The following is a 23794-nucleotide window of genomic DNA, read 5'->3' as shown; positions in this document are numbered from 1 at the left end:
CATTTATTGATGAACACTGTCCCTGCACATATGAAGACAGATTTTTTTGCCTGGACAGTTGTGAGTTTCTTTGGGAAAACATTGCAGATTTTTTTTTTTTTTTTTTTTTTTTTGTTTCACATATTTTGTTGGTTTCATTCACCGGCCCACAGAACCACAGAACTATGAAACGAAAATAAAATGTTTGTCTGCATGAAAGATCCGTCATGTGCAAAAGACCCCCGTTTCTTCAATCATAGCTGCAGTTCTTTTGGGGTAAGTGTCCAACTTTGAATAAATAAAGACTGCAATTTATGGTCCATTCTTACTTGCAAATAGCTCCCATTCAGTCAGACTAAATGGAAAGTGTCTGGGGGGACATATGGTAAAAGGTGAATGTCTGCCCCAGTCTTGGATCCTGCAGTCTCTAACAGGGTTTCTGGATTATTCATCATCCAATCAACTGACCGGCTTCACTATTCCTACTCCTGGACAAAAATTGAAAATTATGTAACATTTTTCATCCACTTCACAATTCTGAACTACTTTCAGATGGTCTCGCATAAAATTCAATGCGTGACAGCTCAGCGGGACTGAATGCTTCTAAGTCAGTTTTGCCAAAAATGTATAAGAACTGTAAAATATATAGATTTCCCCCGGCCCCCTTCAAATTGTACTTGAAATATATATATATAGAAAAGGCATTAATGTAATTTTACGAAAAACTGGCATTTGGACTTACTGACGGACCTTTTTTACAGTGCCACCAACATAGTTTTATTTTACAGATGAATATGAATCATGTTTTACTTCAAACACAGTGTAGGAAAAGAAGATTTTCCTCCTCTGCGTCCTGATCAGTGATCTAATCACTTCTGCAGCGGGAGGCCAGGCATCATCTGCCCAAGAACTACTTCATTAGTAGCGTGTGACCTAAGATGAAAACATGATTGCAATCAAGGATGGCATTTTCACTGCGTGGACGTGTCGCATGGCCGAAGCACGAGCGGAACCGCGCGCGCGCGCGCGCTCGGTACCCTGACTCCCTCCACAGCCACAAACACACACACACACACACACAGAGGCACATGACCATCCATCCATCTTCAACAGCTGGAGGGAGGCGGAGGGAGGGAGGAGGTGACCTGCCAGGACGCGCCTCTCTCTCTTTCTGCGCTGCTTGTTCCGTGCGCGCTCCCGAGACGGAGGCAGGCTTTCGGGGAGCTGTGAGAGCAGACGAGCGGCTGCGGGGGAGAGAGAAAGATGGAGGTGAGGGTCGGGGAGAGACTCCTGTGGCTGGCCGTGCTGTCCACTGTCCTCTGCGTGGATTCGGTCTTCGGAAAATACGTCAAAGGCATCGTCAACACCAAAGAGGTGAGGGGAGAATTTGCTTCTCCGTGCGCTGCTGACACGGACTGATTAGACTTGATTGCAGGTGTCACTGAGCTGGACTGTGCTACATTTTACGCCCAAGTTCCCTCTTCTCTCTCAGTAGCTGTCGCTGGAAGCACACTCGGCTCCTCTGTCGAGCCTCTTGCGCGCTGTCTGCAGATGTGGCGTATATGTTAGCCTTATTGTGACAGTACGGGGTCCCAGTAAGCGACGTCCCTCAGCGGCTCCACGTTAGGAAACCCTCTCCTGGTCTTTAAATTGATTAGATGACCCGTCACAGGTGTGCGTCATATCTGTGCTTGCTTACGCGCAGCTTTTGGTTTGTGGTGAACCTCAGAAACTAAAGCCTGGTCCAGGGTCTGAGGTCTGTTGTCGCACAGATCAGCATCACATAGAACTGTGGCTGAGCAGCTATTACTTTGTAATTCCTGTCCTTATTATCCTCCACTCTACCGCTTTGTTGGGCTCAAGTTGTTCATAATTAACCGTCACTCCTCATGCCACAGTAATGTGGTTCATAGAACTTGTAGTTTTAATTTATGAGAAAAAAATGCTCGTTCAGTCAGTCAAATCAACAGCATGTGTAAGTCTAAAGTGAAACACAAACACTATACTCTGCTGGAAGTCTTGCTCTCTCTCGCTGTTTGGCAGCATGTTTCATTATGTTGCAGAAAATTTACTTTGTATTCTTCCTTTAGTAATGATTCAGTATAATTCAGAAAGTTCTATAGGTATGATATTTTAATTATATCTACCGCCACAGTTTACTTAATAGCTATTATAAATGTGATGTTTACAAACACATTTTTAGTGGAATCATAAATTTAACTGTCGGAGCTACAAGTCGACTTTTATATTGTCCGAGGACCGGGCTGGAGTGTGTGTGTTTTCCTCAAGTGATGGCTCCTGCAGGAAGCTCTTGGGAAATGCAGAAAGAAACTCTATGCATGGAGTTTTCTTGTTTTTTTTTTTAAACCAAGCAAGGTTGGATTTTCTTCTGTCTTCTGTGTACCTTTGTCTCTTGTTCTTTGCTTGATTCTGAAGCACCAGCACCCACTGCAACCCTGAAGGATTAATCCTGTATTGAAAAACGGACAGATGGTGATTAGTGGACTAATTGTTTCAGATACAGTATTATTTTAAATGATGTTTTTCCACTGTGTGGCACAGACAATGTGATACTGGATTGACTGTTGGCTGGCATTTGTGTTGCGAGTATGGTTGCATTAATCAGGATTTTTGTGCAGAATTCTGAGCAAGTGATAAGGATAATTTTACAAATTATCCTCGAAAATTAATACATGAAATGTAACTCTGTTTAAATGTCTATGTCAAAAAGACAAAACAATAAGGAAGTTGACATTTCAGACTCTTCTTTTCATCTTCTATTGTAATTTGGCAAAGTTAATTTTAATAATGCATAATTACATGTAAATATTCCCTTGAAATTATTGATTCCTTCCTTCACTCTCAGATTTCCATATCTGCTTTCTTACCAGGAGAAAAAAAGTACAACTTTGTGGTATTCCTCTGAACCTTCCTGGCGTCTTTTCCTCTAAAAGTCTTGCTTTCTCTCACTTCCTTGCACCATGAATGAACCATTTAAATAGCTTACTACATCCTTTTTTTTCTAACTTTTAGTCCTCTACCTCGAGTCACAAATTGAACAAGAAAGAGTGCTGTTGCTACTTTGACGTGGTTTTAGTTGTTCACTGATTAGGAGAAGATTAGATTTTGTGGTTTCTGGCCTGGCAGCTACCTGTCAGAGTCTCTCAAGCTAAATAATAGCTAATTTCTCCGTACATCTTTACATTAGAGTCATCCCCAAAGCACCAGTTTTGTCTGTCCTGCTGACCTACTAAGTTGCACCAACATTCTCTGATTATTTTGTCACTCACATCAGATTGCCTGACCTCTTTACTTTAATAAACCTGAAAATCAGACCAGCTGTGAGATTGATCCGACGAGTTTGAATCCCCTGGACGGTGACAGACATCTGAACAGATAAACAAAGAAAGAGCCGTTTATCCAAACACCACAGCTGTTGACATGCCCTTGAACACCGACTGAATCTGCACCTGCTCCAGTGGTGCAGCACGGTGGTCATGCGGCAGAAGGTAGCACTGGGCAACTTCCAAGACTGCGCACGCGCGCGTGTGTGTGTGTGTGTGTGTGTGTGTTTGAGTGAGGGCAAGTGTTTAGTTCCTCAATAAAAGGACAGCCAGAACTCTGCAGTAAAAATGTTATGTTGATAAAACGGTCTGGATGTGCCTGACTACAAATGGACAGTATTTATGACAAAATCCCACAGATCTTAGCTTTTCGTAAAAAAAGACACATTAGCTTTAATTAACTGGATTTGTGCATATCGTACATATTTATGCTTTTATTTACTGAAATCTGTCCGTTTTAAGCCGTGCAGAGAAGCTTCATTTGGCAGAATGTGCTTTGCTGCCTCTGATTTCTCCATTGTCGTACATCACAGAGACTCCTGCTGATTAGAGAATTTTGAGCAGGAAGCATTAATTATGATTTATTTATATACTGTTGTTGCAGTATTCAGGAGGATTCAGGAGGTTATCTACAGAATAAAAATATTTGACTCAGAGCTCATTGCTTCTGTTAGCACCATGAGTAAAACTGCGTGAACAGCCTTGAAATATTGTCCTTGTTTGTTGCAGTAGCATAATCTCTCAGAAAAATATTGCTGTGGTTTGGAGATTTTTCTTTAATTTGCCCTTCCCCCTCTGTGTGTTGGCAAGATAAACTTGACTTCTGTCCACCGACTTTTATTTATTTATTTATTTATTATCACAGTTCCAGTAGTTTTTAATTATTGGCCTGATTGTATTAAAATTGATTTCTAGATTGAAATCCAGTGGGAAACATGACACTGTGATATGATTGTTAAATTTTAGGATTAAATACCATTTTCTCTTTATTCCATAATTACAATGTGCTGTTTATCGAGATGTATGTACTAAAAACAGTGACGGTCCATCCAAGCAGACCTACATATCGTTGGCAACCAGAATTTCTCCTAAAATGTAACAGTTTACCAAAGAATGCATCCAAGCGGTCATTTGGAACTGGACTGGATTCGATGTGTTGTCCAGCTCTACTCTGACACGTCAGCATAGCAACAAATGCACCCTCTCAATGTTGCAGTGTGTCATTACCATTCCACACCTGTGAGGCTTCCCCTTCCATTTATTTTATAAGAAAAACTCCAGAAAAAAAGACCAAATAGCATGTCTTTGCTGAGTTGGAGGTAAATGGTCTGCACTTAGCCAACCCCTTTTAACCTTCGTTAGGTTCTGCAACGCACTGCAGAAAGGGTTTTCTGTCACTCATTCACACAATCGCAGAGAAGAGTGGAGCTGCCTTGCAAGGCACTTCCTTTGTGTTTGGGTTTCAGAGTTTTTGTAGCTGAAAGATGCAGGCATGTTGAAATGCCAAGCATCTGATTAGATGACAGTGCTCTTTGCTACACGGGTCCCGCTGCCTGTAAAATTTGTGACAAGGTTTATCTGGTGGGAAACAGGATAAACCAAGGTAGATACCTTGAATCAATATTTAAATTGGTTTTTGTTCTCCACAGACGCTGGCTTTCAGCTTTGCTATTTTCTGGTAATATAGAAACAGTTTTTAATAGATTCTGTTTTTTATAGACTCAATAACAGAATTTCTCATGTCTGTGCAATGGCTGGCATTCATAAAGGGAGACGGACGAATGGACAGAGAGAGAGAGAGAGAGGGAGAGAGAGTTTACCAACTCATGATTCCTTTATAACAACATGTCAGCAGCTTTTAAAGAGAACTTAATTTCTCCTCTGAGAACGGTGGAGGTCTGTCAAGGCACATGCAGTCAACAATTTCACCTCAATCGCTTTTTGACTTGAAATCATTTAAGCCACTTCACAAATTGTTCAACCTCGAATATTATGTGGCTCATGAATAAACCAGAAATCCATGGCTGGTGACTAGAATGGACCAATTTTCTGCCTGAATGACACCTACTAGCAATTGGACACTGAAAAAAATCGAATCTTTTTCAAATGAATCAATATACCATGCATAAGCGCTACCACTTAGCACTACACCACTCTTCAATGTAGAAGCTGGTGCTGAGTGTGAATGACACAAAATGTGATTTTTTTTTTTAATAAGTAAGGTGTTTAAAATGGAAGTTTATTTTCCATGACATGTTATGCGGTAAGATGGAAAGAGCAGATAATTTGAGTTCAGCAAAGTTGCTGTCATTTTCTTTGCACTCTCCAACTCTCAGTGAACAGTCTATTTATGCACTGAGGCAGTAGTCTCAATGCAAAATATATATATTTTTTCATTGTAATTAAAATAATAGTAAAAATCTTTCTTAAAGATTAAAGTTGTGCTAATGCTAGATATACACTATAATACTCTTGACATACAGATGCTTTGTATTTATTCTTCACTCATAACTTTGCAGAAATCAGCATTTATTTATAAAATTTGATTTTAGGAACACGTCACATCACAAGTGCAGAAGCTATTCATTTATATGCAACTCCTGAACTATGTTGAAAAATTAGCTTTTGCTTATGATTGAAGCAAAAAAAACAAAAAAACAAAGTTATAGTGACTCCCACTTCTCTCCCTCTTGGCCCTGTTTGCTGCAGGGTAAGAGAGCTGTCTCCCTTTTCTAAAGGTCGGGTATTATCAAGGTTTCCAGTGGGTAGTTCTGTTAAGAGCTGAGCTTAGATCCTTGAAAAAGTTTGGAAGTGACAGAAGAAGACTCAAGAGGATTTGTCTTTTAAGAAACAAATGTTCGTCACTGTCCTCTGAAGTCTTGAATGCACAGCAATGTGAATCCATGTAGTTTAACGCCTCATCAACCTTAGTGCTGCATTCCTGCTTCAAGGTCTTCCTCTAAATTCTCTTCTCTCAAATTTATTTAAAGTTTAAGTTCTGCTTGAGTCTTTCTACCCTGCAACTTTATCTGTGTCTGCACAAGTGAAGGCAAAGTTTGTGCTGCGCTGTAAACTGACCAAGGAAAATGATCACACTGGGAGTGATGAACTGCTAAGAATTGCTACCTGGCTGCAGAAATTACAGTAAGGCACAAACACAGCTATCCAAAGCTGCTGGTGCAGAAGACTGGTCAACCGCTTTCTGTGGGCAGGTTGATGTTCACAATTAGCCTAAGTGTCTCTCAGTGTGTGGACGTGCTGATAAAACATCCCTTTGAGAGGGTTGTGGTTCACCAGACTTAAGGGCAGAGGAAGGACGCTGGGTTGAAACCAGCTGGGAAAATTAGGGAAGTGAATTAACTTTGTCCTCCTCCAACATTTAGCAGAAGCAAAGGACCGCTGAGCAAGCCAGTAAATCTACACTCTGTTAGGCGCCGTGTCATTAAAGTGTATACTTTAAGTGAACAGCGGCAAACCTTAACTTAAGTAAAGATTTTCTGTGACTTTTGGTTGACCTGGGCTGTCAATAGACTATGGTGTTGCGGTGTAAGATATTAAATTATTTCAGGAGTACGGTTTTATTTTTCTTACGTAGATTACATGCAAATAATAATTAATAAAGTTCTAATCAGTCAGAATTTTTTTTTCCCAACATCAGTCCAAATACTATGTAAACATACTGAGCATAAATTAGGTGTGCATTGCATAATGTAACTTAATCATGAGTTATTACTTTAACATATTCTTCATTAAAAATTTAATTTAAAATAATTAATTCATGTTTTAATCTTAGTTACTGCGATTCATTCAGATTTACTTTTGCCAATTCTATTTATGACACTCATTTACAGCTAATGTCTATTATCTCAAGGCACTCTACCAAAAAAGGAAAACGTGAAAAACAAAGCAATAGCCTATTTTAAAGGGATAAAAATGACTGTTAATTATGCTGTTAATGAAAGAGACGGATAAATACAGAAGGACGTGGCCAGGAGTATTTTCAGTACTCCTAAGCATCCACCAAAACATATACCTAATTAATAACAATGGCTTTATCAGTTATTTATCAAAATTCAAAGACAATTTGAAACTTAAAAGTACTGGTCCAGGCTTTCTTTCTCCGAGAACAAAAGAGTTCACATAGTTAAAGGTATTAATATCTCCAAAATGAGTCGACAGAATCACTGGGTCAGAAGATCTTTCAGTGGAAACAGAAAGAAAATAGTTTAATGGGAACAATTTCTCTGGCAAGGTCTTAATTCAATCTGAAGTACTTTCTTCTTTTAGGACAACATATAGCCAGTGGATCCATCCATGAGAATGAACACTGCAGCATAATTGCACAGGGCCAGGAATACTTTCTATGGAAAGAAAAACAAAGATAAAGTAATTTAATTCAACAATTTCAAACAATGCATATGTGGAGTATAGTACAAATAAAAGTGATTATGGAGCTATCTCATAAGATGACTTGCAGTTATTTTTTTAATTTTAAAAATGTACTAATTAAAAGTAAGTGGCCCCTGGACCGGACATTTCTGTTTCAGTCTTGAACTTCTGGACTCCTGCTGAATTTTACCGGAGTGAAGAAATTGGCTGCAGGCACATTGAAACATTTTTTTTTGTCTGCCCAGTTAATGACCATCTTTGGATTGGGCCAGAAGTGGCTGGAAACTCCTTTGGAAATAAATGAAAATGAGCGAGTGCCCTTGAAAGTTCTCTTTCTAATTTAAAAGTTTGTCACCCAGATTCATCAGTGTTGCTCTGCTCAGTGGGCCTTTCGACTTCCTGAAGTCGACACCCCCCAACCTGTGAGGAGAAAGGAAAAGGGGAATGAAGGTTAATGAAGTAACAGTTATTCAATGTCGAATTTTGTCAGGATTAAAGGTGATAATAGAATGACGTAGAACAGAAGAAAGGCTTTAGTTTTAGCTTGATTTAAATAATTTCACTTTTCATTTCTGAACTCTTTAGATTTCCCAAAGTGAACTTTCAAAGACACAACAAAGTCTTTTAGTTTGACTTTGAAGTACTTTTCATGAACCTCTTGTATGCATGACTCAATCAGTTTTCCTTCATCTCTTTTTAATGAGGACATTGTGATTAGATACAGGTGATGCTGGATGTGTTCACGCATGTGAGGTGTTTCCATATGCTTGCTATTATGTGTTTGTGTGTGTGTGTATGTGCGTTCATGTGTCCCCCGAAAGTCCGTCGACACACCACCACCCCCAACAACTGAAAGAAAAGGCATCAAACTTCTGCGTTTTTGTGTGTGTGTGTGTGTGTGTGTGTGTGTTTATACTGTGCCACGTTGTGTAGCCCTGACTAATGAATCATTGAGAGGCCCAGCGGTCCAGGGGTGACTTGACTAGCTGACTGGTAATTAATTGTTAATGAGGCTTAGCAAGCAAACATGGATCTTGGGAGAAAGAGGAGGAAAAAAAGACAGAAATCTATGGAGATGAGAGGATGGAAACTGTGAGGACTCAACCAAGAATTAAAGGGAAACAGAAGCTGGGAGATGCTGAATTGACCAGATACTGCATCAAGGCATAGGACTTGATTAATGAGGTGTACATACACACACACACACACACACACACACACACTCGCACAATTTGAGAGGTGGCTGAGTGACTCTGCATCACAATGCAGTGGCCTTGGGGGAAATAGGAGGACTAAAAAGGGATTAAAGTAGACACCTCATTCCCTGTTGCTGCTCTCCTGTGACACTGAACTATGCTAGGCTAACTATTGCTGCTTATTTTAGCTGTTGGCGATTGTGGAATTACAGAACCGCTGTGATAACTGCTCTGAAAGCTAGTAAATAAAACAGAAGCTTGACATGACTTCCTCAGATTCAACCGTCTGCTTTTATAACAAACAAGCCGAATATGTGAAGCTTTGATTATCCAGGGCTGCAACTTATAATTATTTTGACTATCTATTAACTAAATTCATTGTGCTAGTGATTGATTGCCTTGCATGTATAATGTCTGAAAATATAAAAAAAATGCCAATCATGATGCTTAAATGTGAGAATGATTGACATTTTTACTTACAGCAAATAAAAAGTATGAATTTTATTAAATCAGTAGCTACTTTAATTGTGATTGAATAAACAGAAATATAAGTTACTACATCTACTATATGCAACAGCTTCTGCAGACATATTTGACAGTTATTTAGATTTCCTTTTAAATATCCTTGCGTTGAGTAGCTGATATATGACCTCCTTAAGTCTGTCTTTTTCAGGTTAGTGCATTCTTGTTTTTGAACATTATGTCAGCTATTAAAGACATCATAGAGTAGTGTATAGTTTTCATTATTCAGTGTACAATAGCAATAACCTACCAACCTTCCATTATGAAGGATGGGTTTCTGCTGCAGAAGTTCAGAAAATATATTTTGGGGAAGAACTCTGGAGAGTAAAACCCAACTAATTCTTCTAATTCTGTATTTGGGCACATGAGTTTACAAGATGCACAAGAATTGAAGATATAGTTAATATTTGAACACACTGTGGCAGAAGAAGAGCTACTTCTGAGACATTTTGACATTGATACTAAACCATTTGAGCTGCACAAGGTCCAGCCTTATGTTCTTATGCCAGAGGTTAACTCCATGACCCCTGTTTGTCTCCCTGGCAATTATTTTCTGCAGAAGCAGCAGGTGATGCAACAGTTCTGCAGGAAAAATCTTTGGGACTTTAATAGGAGGAACTACCCAGACTATATCTGTCTCAATGAAGATCTTTGGTCATGAATTTAATTGTTACTTTCTACTGCAGTATTTTTTCACAAAATGCCCCTTCCCTGTGAGTTATTATGCTCCTATATTACTGAAATCCATTCAGTGTTTTGACTGAAACGTGTATCTGCATCCAACATGTTTTGATGGAGACATTTGATTTAAGGACATTTAAATAAAGAGGGGAAATTAATAAAATTACAAATAGGTCTACTTAGAAAAATGTTGCTTTATGCGATGCCACCGGAGGTACTTGTGCATGGAACCTTGTTTTTGGGATTTTATCTCGGGTCAAATAACAATTTACAACAAAATAGGAAACTGATCATGACGTGTTCTGTAGCTCGCTACTCTAAAGATAATTTGGCTGATCTTACAAAAGAGTCTGACTTATAGCTTTGAATCCACTTAAAAAATACTTATGAAAACTGTTGGAGACAAACAGTTGGCAACCTTTACGATAAACTAAGCTCCTATTGATGGTCTTTTAAAAATGTGCCAAATGAACTTTAAGCAATTTTTAAAGGTGTAAAAATATGCCATCTGAACACTGGAACTGCTGAGATGTAAGGATCTCCTTAGATCTGCCAGAGAAATGCATTTTGACCCACAGTCAGAGGAGCCCCAACGATAACAAACAGGACAAGAATTAGGCTTGAGTAGCAAACATACTTATTTTATAGTAAAACTGTATCTGGTTCATATTTTCGGTTCTGTTTGCAAAAGTGATCAGTGACTTTAAACATGACAAAAAATCACAACAATCGATTTTTTCTCATCATCCCTTTATAGAATATTTCATTAAGTCACAGATAAAAAAAAAATCAAATGAAGAAAAAAACACAATAAACTGAATGAGGTAAACTGTAATTTTGTGAAGCAAGTAATTTCTTTAATAACAAAAGATTTCCATAAAAGCAGAAATATGTACACCCCTAAACGTACAGCAGCATAGTTCTCACAACGCTTAAATTATTTTATTTATCCTGTTGCATTTCACACACTTCCTGTTTCATTTAGCCCTCTCTGTTGATCAGCAGTGATGCCCTTTTTAGCACCGTCAGGGCTGAGGACGTACTCATTGCTTAATTACCAGCAGAGCTCATAGATGGAGTCATGCTGGATCACAAGGCATCAAGCCCCAGCAGAGGATACCACTGATGGCTTTGACCATCTTCTGGTCACAGCCCTAATGGAATATTTCTCCTCCATATTTTCAAGGCTGCATTAGTCATATTAAATATTGAGCACTGACCTTCATCCATGCACAGCAGGATAATTTTCCAAAATTTGAATCCTGCCTGCTCATGTTCTAGACCTATATTAATGTTCATGTTATCCTGTCAAACAGTTTGTAAAACTACGCAGGTAAAACCAGTGTAATCTGTAGCAAATTGTGCTATAATCATTCATCAGTAAACCACACCCAGTTAACTGATTTAATTTCTAATCAGCGTTGCCATTGGTTTTGTCTACAACCGTACCATCATTGTCTGTTTCTAGGGATACGCACCCATAACAAAATCATTTCCAGTTTAAGACAGCTGCACACTCTGAACAACATGCAGGATTTGTCCCATACAAATAAATAAACAGTTCAACATAATCATTATACCTTAGTTATCTAACAAAAATGCAGGGTCTTCATGTTGTTTTACATTTCATGTAAACAGCTCAGCTCAGATGAACTAAAACGGGTCATATGATCTGTTTGAGCCAGAAAATACCTGAACTACATCGAGCAGCTTTTCCAAGGCTTTGATCAGGACAGCAAATATGGATTAATGTCTTAGCCTTTTAAAACATTTTTATAATCAGCTCTGCTTTCTTAATAAATGTGCATAAAATTTCCTCAAGCCTTAGTGTCACCATCAAACTGCATGCTTTCTAAGACCGACAGTGTGAAACGTAAAAGTGCGCAAATCCTCATATTTGGGAAACTGTTCCTTTTTTGGTTTGTGTTATAATTTTAGCTCATGTTTTCTTTGGTAAAAGTTATACATCCAATCCTCAACAGCAAAGAAACAACTGGAGGGGGCTCTTTCCTTTTGTCAGTTCCCAGTACATAACGCCATGTCCAAAACAGAAAGCTCTTTGAGTTTGTTTTAGAAACACTTAACTGGTGTGCACAGAACCTGACCTCAACCCCATCAAATACCTTCTGGGAGGAAGTGGAAGGCCGAATTGAAAGCATGGCCTTATCGCCTGACATCAGCACCTGACCTCTCTAAAGCCCCTGCAGCGGAAAGGGAGCAAATCCCTGCAGCTAGGTTCCAAAATCCTGTTCAAAGCCTTTCTTGAAGAGTAGTGGCTCCTCTGGCTGCATATTAAAGACTACATCCAGGGACTGAAATTTCTAACAGATTTTTTTTTTTCTCAAAGTTTTATGTTACTTTCTCTTTTCGTGAATGCCTCCATCCATTTCATTTTGAAAGCAACAGAAACAATTCTGTCATTCAACAGCAGCTACTGAATTCATATCAAATTTAGTATTTTCAATTAATAAGCGTCCGTTTCAGTTGAGAAAAGGTTAGCCAGACAGTTGTGATTTTAGCCGTGGATTTGCTGTTTTTTAAGCCGTTGCGATTAATTATGAATGAGGATAATAACCAGTTGATTCCTCTGCTTTCAGTTTATAAATGTGTGTATTCACCGCTCAAGTGGCACTGTTTTGCCTTGTTTGTATGTATGAAAAGCACAGAGAATTTGCTCATATTGGAACAAAGTCAAACTAATTTACTGCTTTGAACATCATTGTCAGAAGCATGTGCTTCCGCCAGGAATTGAGTTGAAAAACACTTGAGCGCAAATGGAAAAGAGCAGGACGGAATAAAAATTGATGTTTGTTGTAGGTGAAGGCATGTCCTTTGAGGTTTCTATGGCAGCTGTAAATGAAGGTATACTGGAGTTGAAGAGTGAGGCAAAGGGAGCATGAATTAACTGTGTTTGGATGGTGGTGGGCTTGCATGTTTCAGGCCTGTGAAAAACGCCTCTGTTTGGCTGACAGATGTTTGTCGCTAATTCTTTGTGTTTGTTTCCCTAACAAAGGGGTCTTTCATAGCCCCAGCCTGTGGTGTGTTAAATGATACACCCCCGCCCCCTCCTCCATTCCACCACCTCAACCTTGACAACCCCTTTCGGCTCACTGCAGGGATTCATCTCTGGGTCAGTTCTTCCCTCTGCTGTCATGGCTACAGCCTTAAGCGTCGCCTTACAGACGATGCTCCGAGGTCGGCATGAGTCCCCGGCTTTTCCCTTGAATTTATAACCCAGCAGCTCCAGGCGCTGGAGTTGGCTGGCAGTAGCTGAAATATGGCTGCGGTTCTGTTTGTAGTGATATATGGAGGCAACGGAGCTGGCTATGTTATGTTGCTCTAGTTGCACTTTATTTCTCAGCACAGAAATTACAGGGCTTGTTTATGTAGGGGAGAACGCTGGAAGGAGGTAATTGCAGTCTAATGGTGTAGGAGGTGTTTTGTTGGTCGTTCTGAGATTCAAAGTTCATAGGAGTGGACCAGAAGCTCTCCTTTAATAAGGAAGCGGATCGTTGAGGTAAAAATATGCTACAGTTTCTTCTGTGTGGCTGTGAATAAAAAGGCTTTCTTTAAATTCTTTTTCAATTTCAGAATAAACAAGAAAAGTTTTTTAATATATCCAACAATCTGCAGGAGACAGATGAGATATGCACAGATAGAATGTAACACTACCCAGTTATACCTCCATCGTCTCGATTGGACTGCAGGGGCAAAGGTCATACACACCTCAACTGGAACTTTCCAAGTCACTCCTGTCTAGAAACTAAAGCTGTTTCTCCATTGTCGATTCTCTCTAGCCAGTTAATGTGGAGTTTGGTTCAACACCATTTCTGGGCGTCTCCATTACGGTCTGTTCCTCACTGTTGTGGGTGTGCATATGGGAATGTGGGCGGGATGCGAATGTGCAGCGGTTGTGGACAACTCTCCAATGAAGCTTGCAGTGACACTCGGCAATGGAGAAATTTTTTCCATTTTGGTTTTGATGGACTAAAAACCCCCAGATATTTTATGTTGTCTTATTTAAATTCATCGCACATCCAAATATAATAAAAACAATTCACATAACAAAATAAATACTTATATTTGTTTTGTTATACATATAAGTATGTCTGTATCCTGGCACTTTATTTTTTAAACGTGCAACCGTTTGTATTTAGGTAATGCAGTCAAATGATTTAAGACAATATCCAAACATGAACTTCATTTTTAAAAATTCCAAACACAAAATTAAGTGAATGTCATGCCAAACTAAAATTATGTAGTTCTGGAGTTTCACACCAGCAACACAAAACTGTATCGCTAACAGAACGCTGACCACAGCTGCACCGCTTCTCTCTTCCTCATTGCTGCCTCGTTCTTCAGAGAGACGATCTGCTTGCAGGGCTGCAAAAACACCGGTACTCTGCTCCAAAAGTTAATGCATGCGCTTCTGGCGCACTTCTTGTGATTAATTTTATAATTGCACTCCTCCACACTGTACAGCTATGTGATAGCAGATGGCATGTCCATTGGTCCAATAGTATATGAGAAATATTGTTTGGAATTTGCAATGACTTTACTCATGGGCCAGTAAGTGAATGCAGGCATCTGGACGGGGCTTGTACCACCCTTGAAATGAGAACCCACAATGGAGAAGAGCTGTGCAAGATCTGCTGACGGAGATGAAGCTGGCCAGAGTGGACAAGGCCCTCCATCTTGTTCCTCTAAAAATCAGGTGTCAATGAGGCATCCTGACCAGATACCCTCCACAACCTCAACTGACTGTTTTTGATGTGGAGGAGCAGTTACTCCATCTCAGGCGTCCAGCATATGGCGGACCTCCTCACCGTGACTCTAACTCTGAGCTCGTTAACCTCCAGACGAAGCTGATTGCAGCCGCTTGTATTCAGGATCTCATTCTTTTAGTCATGATCCATTTCTCATTACTATAAGCAATGTTGTACCTGGAGTAATAACATTTATTTTCCATCTTTCTTTCATCACAACACACTGGAGCAATTCCTAAATTACTGCAGACAAGGGCCTAATCAGTCTAATTATGTCCCGCTCACTCCTACCATCACTAGCAAACAAGATGCCAATATATTTAAACTTCTCTAATTTCTAAGCAGTCCTAATGCTAAACAAACTTTGAGAGTGATCCTTTTTGTGTTACCAAAAAGTAAATTAAACTTTCAAAAGTTTTAAATTGTGGTTCATATTATTTTTGTTCTATGTAGAATGACGTGGTTCAGGTTTGATCGAGATACACTAGACTGGTATTCACAGCAATTTGGAGCCACTAGTTTTTGGGCAGACTTGAAATTCTGTCATATGAACAATTTAAGAGTTGTAGACACTTCTTCAGGGCTTTTGTAAGCTTCTGCTGTCAGATAGCACGGCAAGCACTTTTTGCTGTCAACAGAACAGGACAACTGAAAATTCTTAGTTTCTTACTTCAAAATAAGGACATTAAATAAGGATACAGGGTGTTAAACTTAAAGCACACCCCATATAATATAATATAATGCTTGCATGGATAACACTTTGACACAAATTTCACTTAAGGCAAAAGTATTGAGGAGTTTGAATTTGCAAGACTTTGTGGTATAAGACCACATTACACTCCTATGGTTGAATAACATAGAGAATACTAATGTTTTCATTTTCTACTTTGACTCATGTTTATTGCATCTAGATACCCACAAGATTGTTTTATTTCTTTGTATGTGAGAAAGCATCACTGAACACACTGTCTCTTAAGATGCCAGAAGGAGGTGATCAGTATCTGGTGAAATGATCCACTGTCTTGAAATTTAAATGAGGCAGCCGTCTCATTCTCACATAGATATCCTAAACCTGAACTTCCCAGGAACCTGTCTAGTAACTAAATAAATAAAATATGAATTTACATATGCACACCAAGGGTTGCTGACTGACATATCCTTAGATGTATTGGGGGGGGAAGCATAATTTGTTTCTCTGCTTCTATGCTTGACTATATATTGCATTTTTACATAGCTGTGTTTTGAGAGAAAAAAAAGACAAAAGCTTCCCTCTCATATACTTTTCTATTTCTGTTGTCGGATCACAGAAGGAATCCAGATTTCCACTGAAAAGAGGCTCATTTTGACTAATAGACGACTGTAATTGCTACTCATTTCTAAATCTTTCTGCTTTCTGAGATTTACATTTTTCTTTCACAACTGTGATTCAACAAGGGAAAAAAAATGCTGAACCCTTGCATGCCATCCCAATGCAGAAAGGTCATTGGGCAAGATTTAAACCTAGCACTTAACCATGCAATCAACTACCCAACTGCTCAAACCACAGAATTAAACTTAAAAAAACTTTAAAAATCAATTGAGCAGCTTCAGCTCGTCCACAATTCTCCTGCCAGAGTCCTGACTAACACCTGGAAAATGGCTCACATTACACCAGAGAATAATTCACTGCATGGGCATTTATAAAAGGACTATAAAATCTTGTGAATGTTGCATAAGGCACTGAGTGGACCTAAGTACATTTTGGAGTTATCTGTCATGTGAAAAGCATCAGTTTCCAGGAAGGGGTTTAACAAGGAGAGACAACATTTAGTGTCTTTGCTCCTCAGCTCTGGGACTAATTCTCTGAAAAGCTGAGGTAGGTAGAAGCCTTTGTCTTCTTGATCTCAGGAACATTATAGGAAAGCTACTGTAAACATTAAAGACGAAGCTTACTTTTCATTACTTACTTTTAATTAAAAAAAAAATTTATACCTGGGTTTTCTTCTAAAAAATATAGCACTGGTGATAACATTGGTAAATATTGAGATAATGATATCAGTTATGCTAAGTGCCTCTTTTTTTCCTTTACTCTCTTTCCTATCTTTGCTTTGGTCTCTGTTTCCTCTAGCATTTTGGGCAATGTGTCCGGTGTAAGCATCTGCTGCTGTGAGTCTATTTCCAATATTAGCTTGTAAAATGAATGTCCATAACCCTTGGGATACATTAGCTAACATTTATTGGATTCCATCAGCCCTTTAATTTTTGAACACATTTATATGGCAATTATGGTATATTCACACTATATTGTGTATCCCTATAAACACTGTGAATTACCTTGTATGTGAATGGGACCTAGAAATAAACTTCCCTTGCCCAATAATATGCAGTCTGATTTTTTTTTTGTTGTTTTATCTTTTTAAACCATTTGAAGGTTTGAGGGTTTGTACAGATATTCCTTTCACATATAAACCCCCTCGTATATCCTTGTTTTCAGTCTGTCAGGTCAGATTATCCTGCTTTAAACCTGCCATTTGCCCCTGATTAGAAAAGATTCACCAATCAGTGTCAACTACAGAAGTGTGGAGGAGAAAAGACTGGAGCTCAGCAGGAACAGGCTGCAGGGACTTGAGCATCATCAGTTGGATCACAGAGGTTAGGCGTCTGCTCAGAGCTCAATAGATACTAAAAGAAAATACCTGCCTGAGCCACAGTCTGTTCACCCACTGTCTTTCTCCCAAGTGATGCAGACGGATCCACTGATACATAGCCAGGTTTTTTTCCCTCGATTTGTGAGTTCCAACATTCATCCTCCACACTCCACCAAGAAAATAGTTTTATTTTTGTTTTTGCAGAACAGATTACTTATTTATTCATATCTAACTTTTGGGAGTGGGTGGCATAATGTAGTAGGACTGCATCTGTAATACAATCTTTCCACTCTACTGTCTCAGCCTACAGTGAAATATTTTCTGCTGGAGCTCAAAAAGATAACAATAAGGTTTGAACACCACTAGGCACACTTGGTTTGTTTTATTATTTAATCAAGCAGCCCCAAGTTGGTCCCTCTTCCTTTTGCTCAAGGGGAAAAGCTGCATTTGAAGTATGTTTAGATTCTCACTCCACCAGGTAAGAATTGCACTTGAAGCAACTTAAAAAGTAATCTAAAAACACAAAATCGTTCACATTGATTAAGATGGATATAAAAAAATCCAACTATGTGTGGGACTTTCTTGGGACAGAAATCTAACTTTTGAGACGCATTTGTAACCGAGAACCAATGGAATAAAAAAGAAAAGGTAAAATGTAGCTTGTTTCAAAGAGGTTCTATTTTAGGAAAAAAAAACAAGTCACGCACAATGCTGTCAGGTGTAGCTGCAACAGTGTATTTAATGTGAAAGTTTTCTGTCAAAGTTCACTTAACGCGGATCTTTGAGAGATGCAACCCACCCACTGCTCAAAATGGGGAGGCTCAGAAATGTCCCAAAGAAAGCAAAATAAAAAGAGGCGAGGGAATCATCAACAGAGACTGGTTCCCACTGTGAAGCAGGCGCCATAAACAATATGATGTTATGTTTTTAGATATGAGCCAAGATGCTTTCCTGTTACCTGTGTTTCAGCACTGTAAATATCTTGGAAGAAATGTAACAGAAAACATACTGCAAGACAGATATTCTGTTTTTGTCTCTATTTTTGCCTAGTCCCAATACCAGTTTGTGGGTGGTGGAGTGGCTGCTGTGTATTTGCAGCCCTCAGAGTGGCAGTGGCAGAAAGCACCTTGAACTGGCTTCAGGTCCGTCACAGACAGATTCACTTAATGATAATCCAGTTTGTTTCCATGCTTTCGAGCTGGACCTCATGTTCAACTCTTCACTAACTGCTACCAGATCTTTTCCTTTAGGAATAGCAGATGGGAACAAACAGCCACGTGATAGAGTCTTTAATTTCTGTGAAATAAGCATTTATTCCATTACTGGACTGCATCATTAAATGGGGTCAACAAAGCATCTTTACAGCAGTAAATGTGCAATGATTCATGGTTTCCCCTGACTGGCATTTTTGCCAGAATCTCCTTGAAGCAAATTGAAAATCCTGCTTCTTAGCATTACTAAACTCTTCCCACACCGTAGTTTTTCCTGCGTGAGTCGAATGCTACTCTGCCTGCCTGTACTTGCATGCCCCCTCCTCCGGGGTCCTACATCCTTATCGAGCTCTGTAGGACTCCTCCTTAGGCTGGATTAACCATTCAAAATAAGTTTCTCACCTCTGGGTCTGGCAGTATCATCTATCTTGTGCCTGTTGCTCTTTTTGAATACATCAATTGCAGAAAATATTCCACTTACTGTCACCAGCATGCCTTTGCATATTGGAACTTTGCTCAGAGGTGGGTTGTATTTAACATCTCCAACAAAGATGCCCCTGCTATGTTCTCAGCATTCTCTCACTAAGAACCTGGAGACATAACTTCTATGTCTTCAGTCGCCAGCGCATTCATGCAGATAGTGTTTTGCAATCATCAGTGCACTATGTTCTGCATATGTTGGATGTTCTCCATTTTGCTTGATATCAACAACCAGATTGTACAGAACTTGAGAAACTGCAAAGGTAATTGAATTATCCATGTGAATTAAAACAGGGAAACACATGGAATATTCAGGATATTGTGCCCATGATACTACACAAGGAATACAAAACATGACATTCATTGATGTTGGGAATCATGGTGTAACGTCCACTTAGAGGTTTAAATAGGACATGTGTTAATGGACTACTTATAACAAAAAAGAAATTCAGAAACAAGTTTTGGTGACTTAAACTTTAGGTCATTCTTAACCAAACCCACAGATTCCAAGAAAGCTTCTTACTTTTGTCTTGACCTTTCAAAAATAATAAAAGATACAGATTTCCTTCACCAAGGAAGAGGAAGCCACTCAGTCAGTTGGCTAGCTACTACTCTGAGATAATGGGTCTTAGTTAGCAGCACACCCTACCTTGCCATCTCTCAAGGGTGATATTTGAGTGAAACAGAACCCATTTCAGACTGGCTCCATAGCATATGTTTGATGTTGAAACAAGCTTGTCTCTCTCTATCCATCTAACACCTGTCAATACCACTGAAAACCTGTCTATTTTTGTTCTGGAAAATCTCTGCAGTCTGTTTCAGTGCATGCAGATTGGTCCACCTAGAACTCTGCTTGTAATTAAAGCTAATCCGTGTTGCACTGTGACTAAATGATTTTTTTCAATGTCCTCTATTAAATTTATCTGTGACTGCAATTTTTAAATGAAAATAGAATTTTTGTTAAGTGGAAATTATTTTGTAGTGTGTTGTTCCCATTGAAATGTCACGGATGAATGCTGCAGCAGTTGTTAATCAATCTCGTTTAATCAGTTTCATTCACATACTTTAGAATGCACCTATCACAGCAGACTGCAGTCTTTCTCACCTGGAAAATGTAGGGATCTGGAAAACGCTCCATCGAGCTCTCCCTCCCATCTGAAAGATTACCCACTACACATGGTGTTGATGCTAATATGAATCTATTGGTTGATTAGACAGCTTGGTACAAGAGTGGTCAGATATCCTCTTCTAAGACGTTGAACATGAATCCTGGTTTGCTTCATTGATTTTTTTTTTTTTCCAAGTATCACCACAGCAGAGGAAACTAACGTTAGTCCTGTCTGTCTCTGTAATCTTCTTTGCAACCTGTCCCCTGTGTTATTGCAAACAGGAAAGTATGTAACACACTACACCTCGGTGCTCCTGCTTTGTTTTTGTCTTAAATCCAGCAGCCAGTTGGTTGCAAAGCCTGTCAATGATCTCTGTATCAGGCATTTCTATCAAAAAGATGGTTAACCCTTAGATAAGCTTGCTATTACTACCTCAGTTGGCAGATCAGTGGCTCGACGGCAGAGAGTGACTTCATCCCCTCTGACTGCATTGGTTCTTTCAGAAAATGCACAGAGGTATTTCAAGGTGTCCAAGTCCTGGCTTACAGGTATTCTTTTTCTGAAAGATACTTATGTTTTTAAGGAAAATAAACATGATTTTGTTTGAACATTGTCTGGATATCACATAAGAAAATTGACCACATTCTTAAAATGATAATTCCAACTGTGATTAAAAAAAATGCATAACAAAAAAGATGGTGCCCTATTTTTTCTTTTTATCAAAATTGTTTTAAGATCAGAAAAGATGAATAAATAAAATGGAAAATATGAACATTAGGGGATTTGTTATATTATTTAATGCTAATGCCACCCTTTTGATAACAAGCACTCAAGATACTGATAATTGTCTTATGAGGCTTGCACACAGAGTGCTTAAAGCCTCTCCATTATTAGTAAATATGAGAAAACTGTTATTTGCATGAAATTTTCAGGACAGAAAGATTAGATGTCTTCTTCTGGTTTACCCCTCATTTACTCTTCCCACCTCAGCTGGGCTCCACAGTCATCCAGATGGAAAGGTTGTGTGTAAATGGCACATACGGTTGACTATTTAGTCCATGTGCTGCATTCATCACCGCAACACTTATCTACAGAAAGTTCATCTGTCCCTAGCAGTACAGTATAGGATATATATATAATGTAAAGCCACTAGTGACTGATCTACCATGCCAACACTGCTGCAGTGCCTTATGTAATCTAAGTGAAACACACCATCAGCACTATTATCTGGTCTCATGCTGCCAAGTCGATGGCTGAATAATATTAGGGACAGGCAGGTATTTTTTTACATTAGCATGCACAGCAGTCCCTTAATACCTTCTTTGTTTACCCTCTCTAAATGTTTAACCTCTTGCCTCTACCTCTATACCCCCTTTTCACATTTATTTTTAGCACCGTTTTTTTAACAATCCTGAAGCTCTTCCCTGCTGTTATATCTCTCTTTCTCAATCTTTTTCTTTATTGCTCCCACACAACTATACCAAGTTTTATTGTCTTTCTTCCCTGAGCCTCCTCTTCCTTCTTTTGTACTTTTTAGCCCCCTGTGTGTGTGTACATCTTGTTTTCTAACTAAAATAAAATTTAATGAAAAATTTGACACGTATGATGTACACAATTCATTTTTTTTCTTTTAAATACTTTCATGCTATTATTGTCAAGAGTTTGGTTCAGATTTGTTGTCTTTGAGGTTATTTTTAATTCATCTAATCAGTAGTCAACTAGATGCCAGATGTTATCTGTTTTTACCCGGACTGATTCATTCAATATTTTTAGCCTAACAAAACATCCACAGTAACATTAAGATATAATCACTGGAACTACTGCAGAGCTAAAAGTAGGGCTAAGAAAACAGGAGTCATTGCTGAGCTAATGCCTTTTTTTCATTTCATTTCTTAAAGTATGAATTCATTCGCATATTACGAGTGTTCAAAGCCTATTCTTATTATTTCTGCAAGACATAAGAATCAGCTTGGTTTGAAAATCAGTTATCAAGGATTTTTACTATTACAGACTATTTGACAAAATATTTCAAGCCCTAAAACAAAATTGACTTTGTATCAAGGAACATTTATTACATTTTCAAAGCATGCTAATGTGACTTATCTAATGAAGTGGAAATCTTCTTCTTAATAAATGTAAGAATTTATTTAAATCATGTTTCGAACTCCGTCAGCTGAGCTGCAACAAGCTTTAATGCTTACCAACTATTAAGAGAAACCAGAAGAATGACATGATTAACATGAGACCATGTTCATTGATGTTAGCATGTAAATGCTAGACTTGCTGTGTCTAAATGTTTGTTAAAGAGATCCATAAACAAGGCTGGCCTCATTATCCAATGTTCATTATCTGTTGGTTGTATATGCAGAATACTCCTCAACAATTATTTCTAAACATGTTTCAGGCATTAAGAGCAGAAGAGACAGAGCATCCTCAGTGGTGGTGCATAGCTGCATCTTCGCGATGAACAAATGCCATTTTTACATCTTTGCTCTTACTTCCAAATGAGTACAATATTTTAGCATTTATTGAGCAGCTTTTTTATTTTACTGATTTTGTTCATTTGTCTGATTATTGTTTTCTTCTCTTTGCAGGACTGGGTTTTCCTCACACGTTTCTGCTTTCTCACAGAGTTTGGTCGGCTGGATTTTAAGTTTCGCTACCCAAAGGTAGGACTGCTAATGCTAGGTTTCGTCTGAGTAAAATATCTGCTTAAAGAAATATTTAGCTTAAAGAAAAACACAATGTTTTCGTAGAAGTTGTCCAAGGACGATAATATTGTAACCAAATCTTGAGACTAAAATCCTTGGCTCTTTTTGAAAATAATTTTTATACATTACATACATAAGTGCATTCAGACACACAATAAAAAAAAAAAACTCTTTAAGGGTGAAGAAATTAAAATCTGAAGTAATATTACTTGCTTTTAAAATATAACCATTACTTTTCTTGGTTGTCAAAAGCTCACAGTGATACAAAAATATGAGGTGATGCAACACAGTTGCAAAATGTGCTTCTAACTATATTTCTACCAAAACGCGTTGCTGCTCTGACATTTAAAATGATTTTTTTGTAGGGAAAATATTTATCCTTTAACATTCAATCTAATTTATGGTTTTATTGAGAAGAATAGTTTTTATTCCAACCTATAAATTTGAGTTTTGTCTTTTAAATTGTGTTGTAATGTCAGTGTTTTTCCACATTAGCTTGGCTTACCACACCATCTAGCAAAGTGAACGTACTTGTCTTCTTTGCCCCCATTTCTCTTTCCAAAGTATCTTCCACTCAATTAGTTTTTTCATTTTCTCTTTTATTCTATCTCACTTCATTATATTAACCGATATCACAATACTGTTGTATTGACTTCACACCCTCATCTCCTTCTCCTTCTCCTTTATTACCAGACTACATCTCTTTTTGCATCTCCTTCTTTCCTCATTTCCTCTTAATGAATTAACCAACATATCAGCCTCTTCTTGCAGCGCTTTAC

General features: G+C 38.5%; 1 protein-coding gene across 1 annotated transcript in view; it reads left to right on the top strand.

Annotated features, from left to right (window-relative positions):
• The first annotated feature begins 120 nt into the window (after nucleotides 1-120).
• tmem145 (transmembrane protein 145) overlaps nucleotides 121-23794 on the top strand; it is a 59390-nt gene continuing 35716 nt past the window's right edge. Inside the window, exons 1-2 of the mRNA XM_014985427.2 lie at nucleotides 121-1353; nucleotides 22899-22973. Of these exons, the coding sequence (XP_014840913.2) occupies nucleotides 1243-1353; nucleotides 22899-22973 (186 nt within the window). The 5' untranslated portion in view covers nucleotides 121-1242. The remainder of the gene's footprint in view (nucleotides 1354-22898; nucleotides 22974-23794) is intronic.

This window comes from Poecilia mexicana, unplaced genomic scaffold, assembly GCF_051168715.1.
Source record: "Poecilia mexicana isolate PSO_F unplaced genomic scaffold, ASM5116871v1 scaffold_16, whole genome shotgun sequence".
In the NCBI taxonomy this organism is placed as follows: Eukaryota; Metazoa; Chordata; class Actinopteri; order Cyprinodontiformes; family Poeciliidae; genus Poecilia; species Poecilia mexicana.
This window is presented reverse-complemented; position numbering and strand designations above follow the sequence as displayed.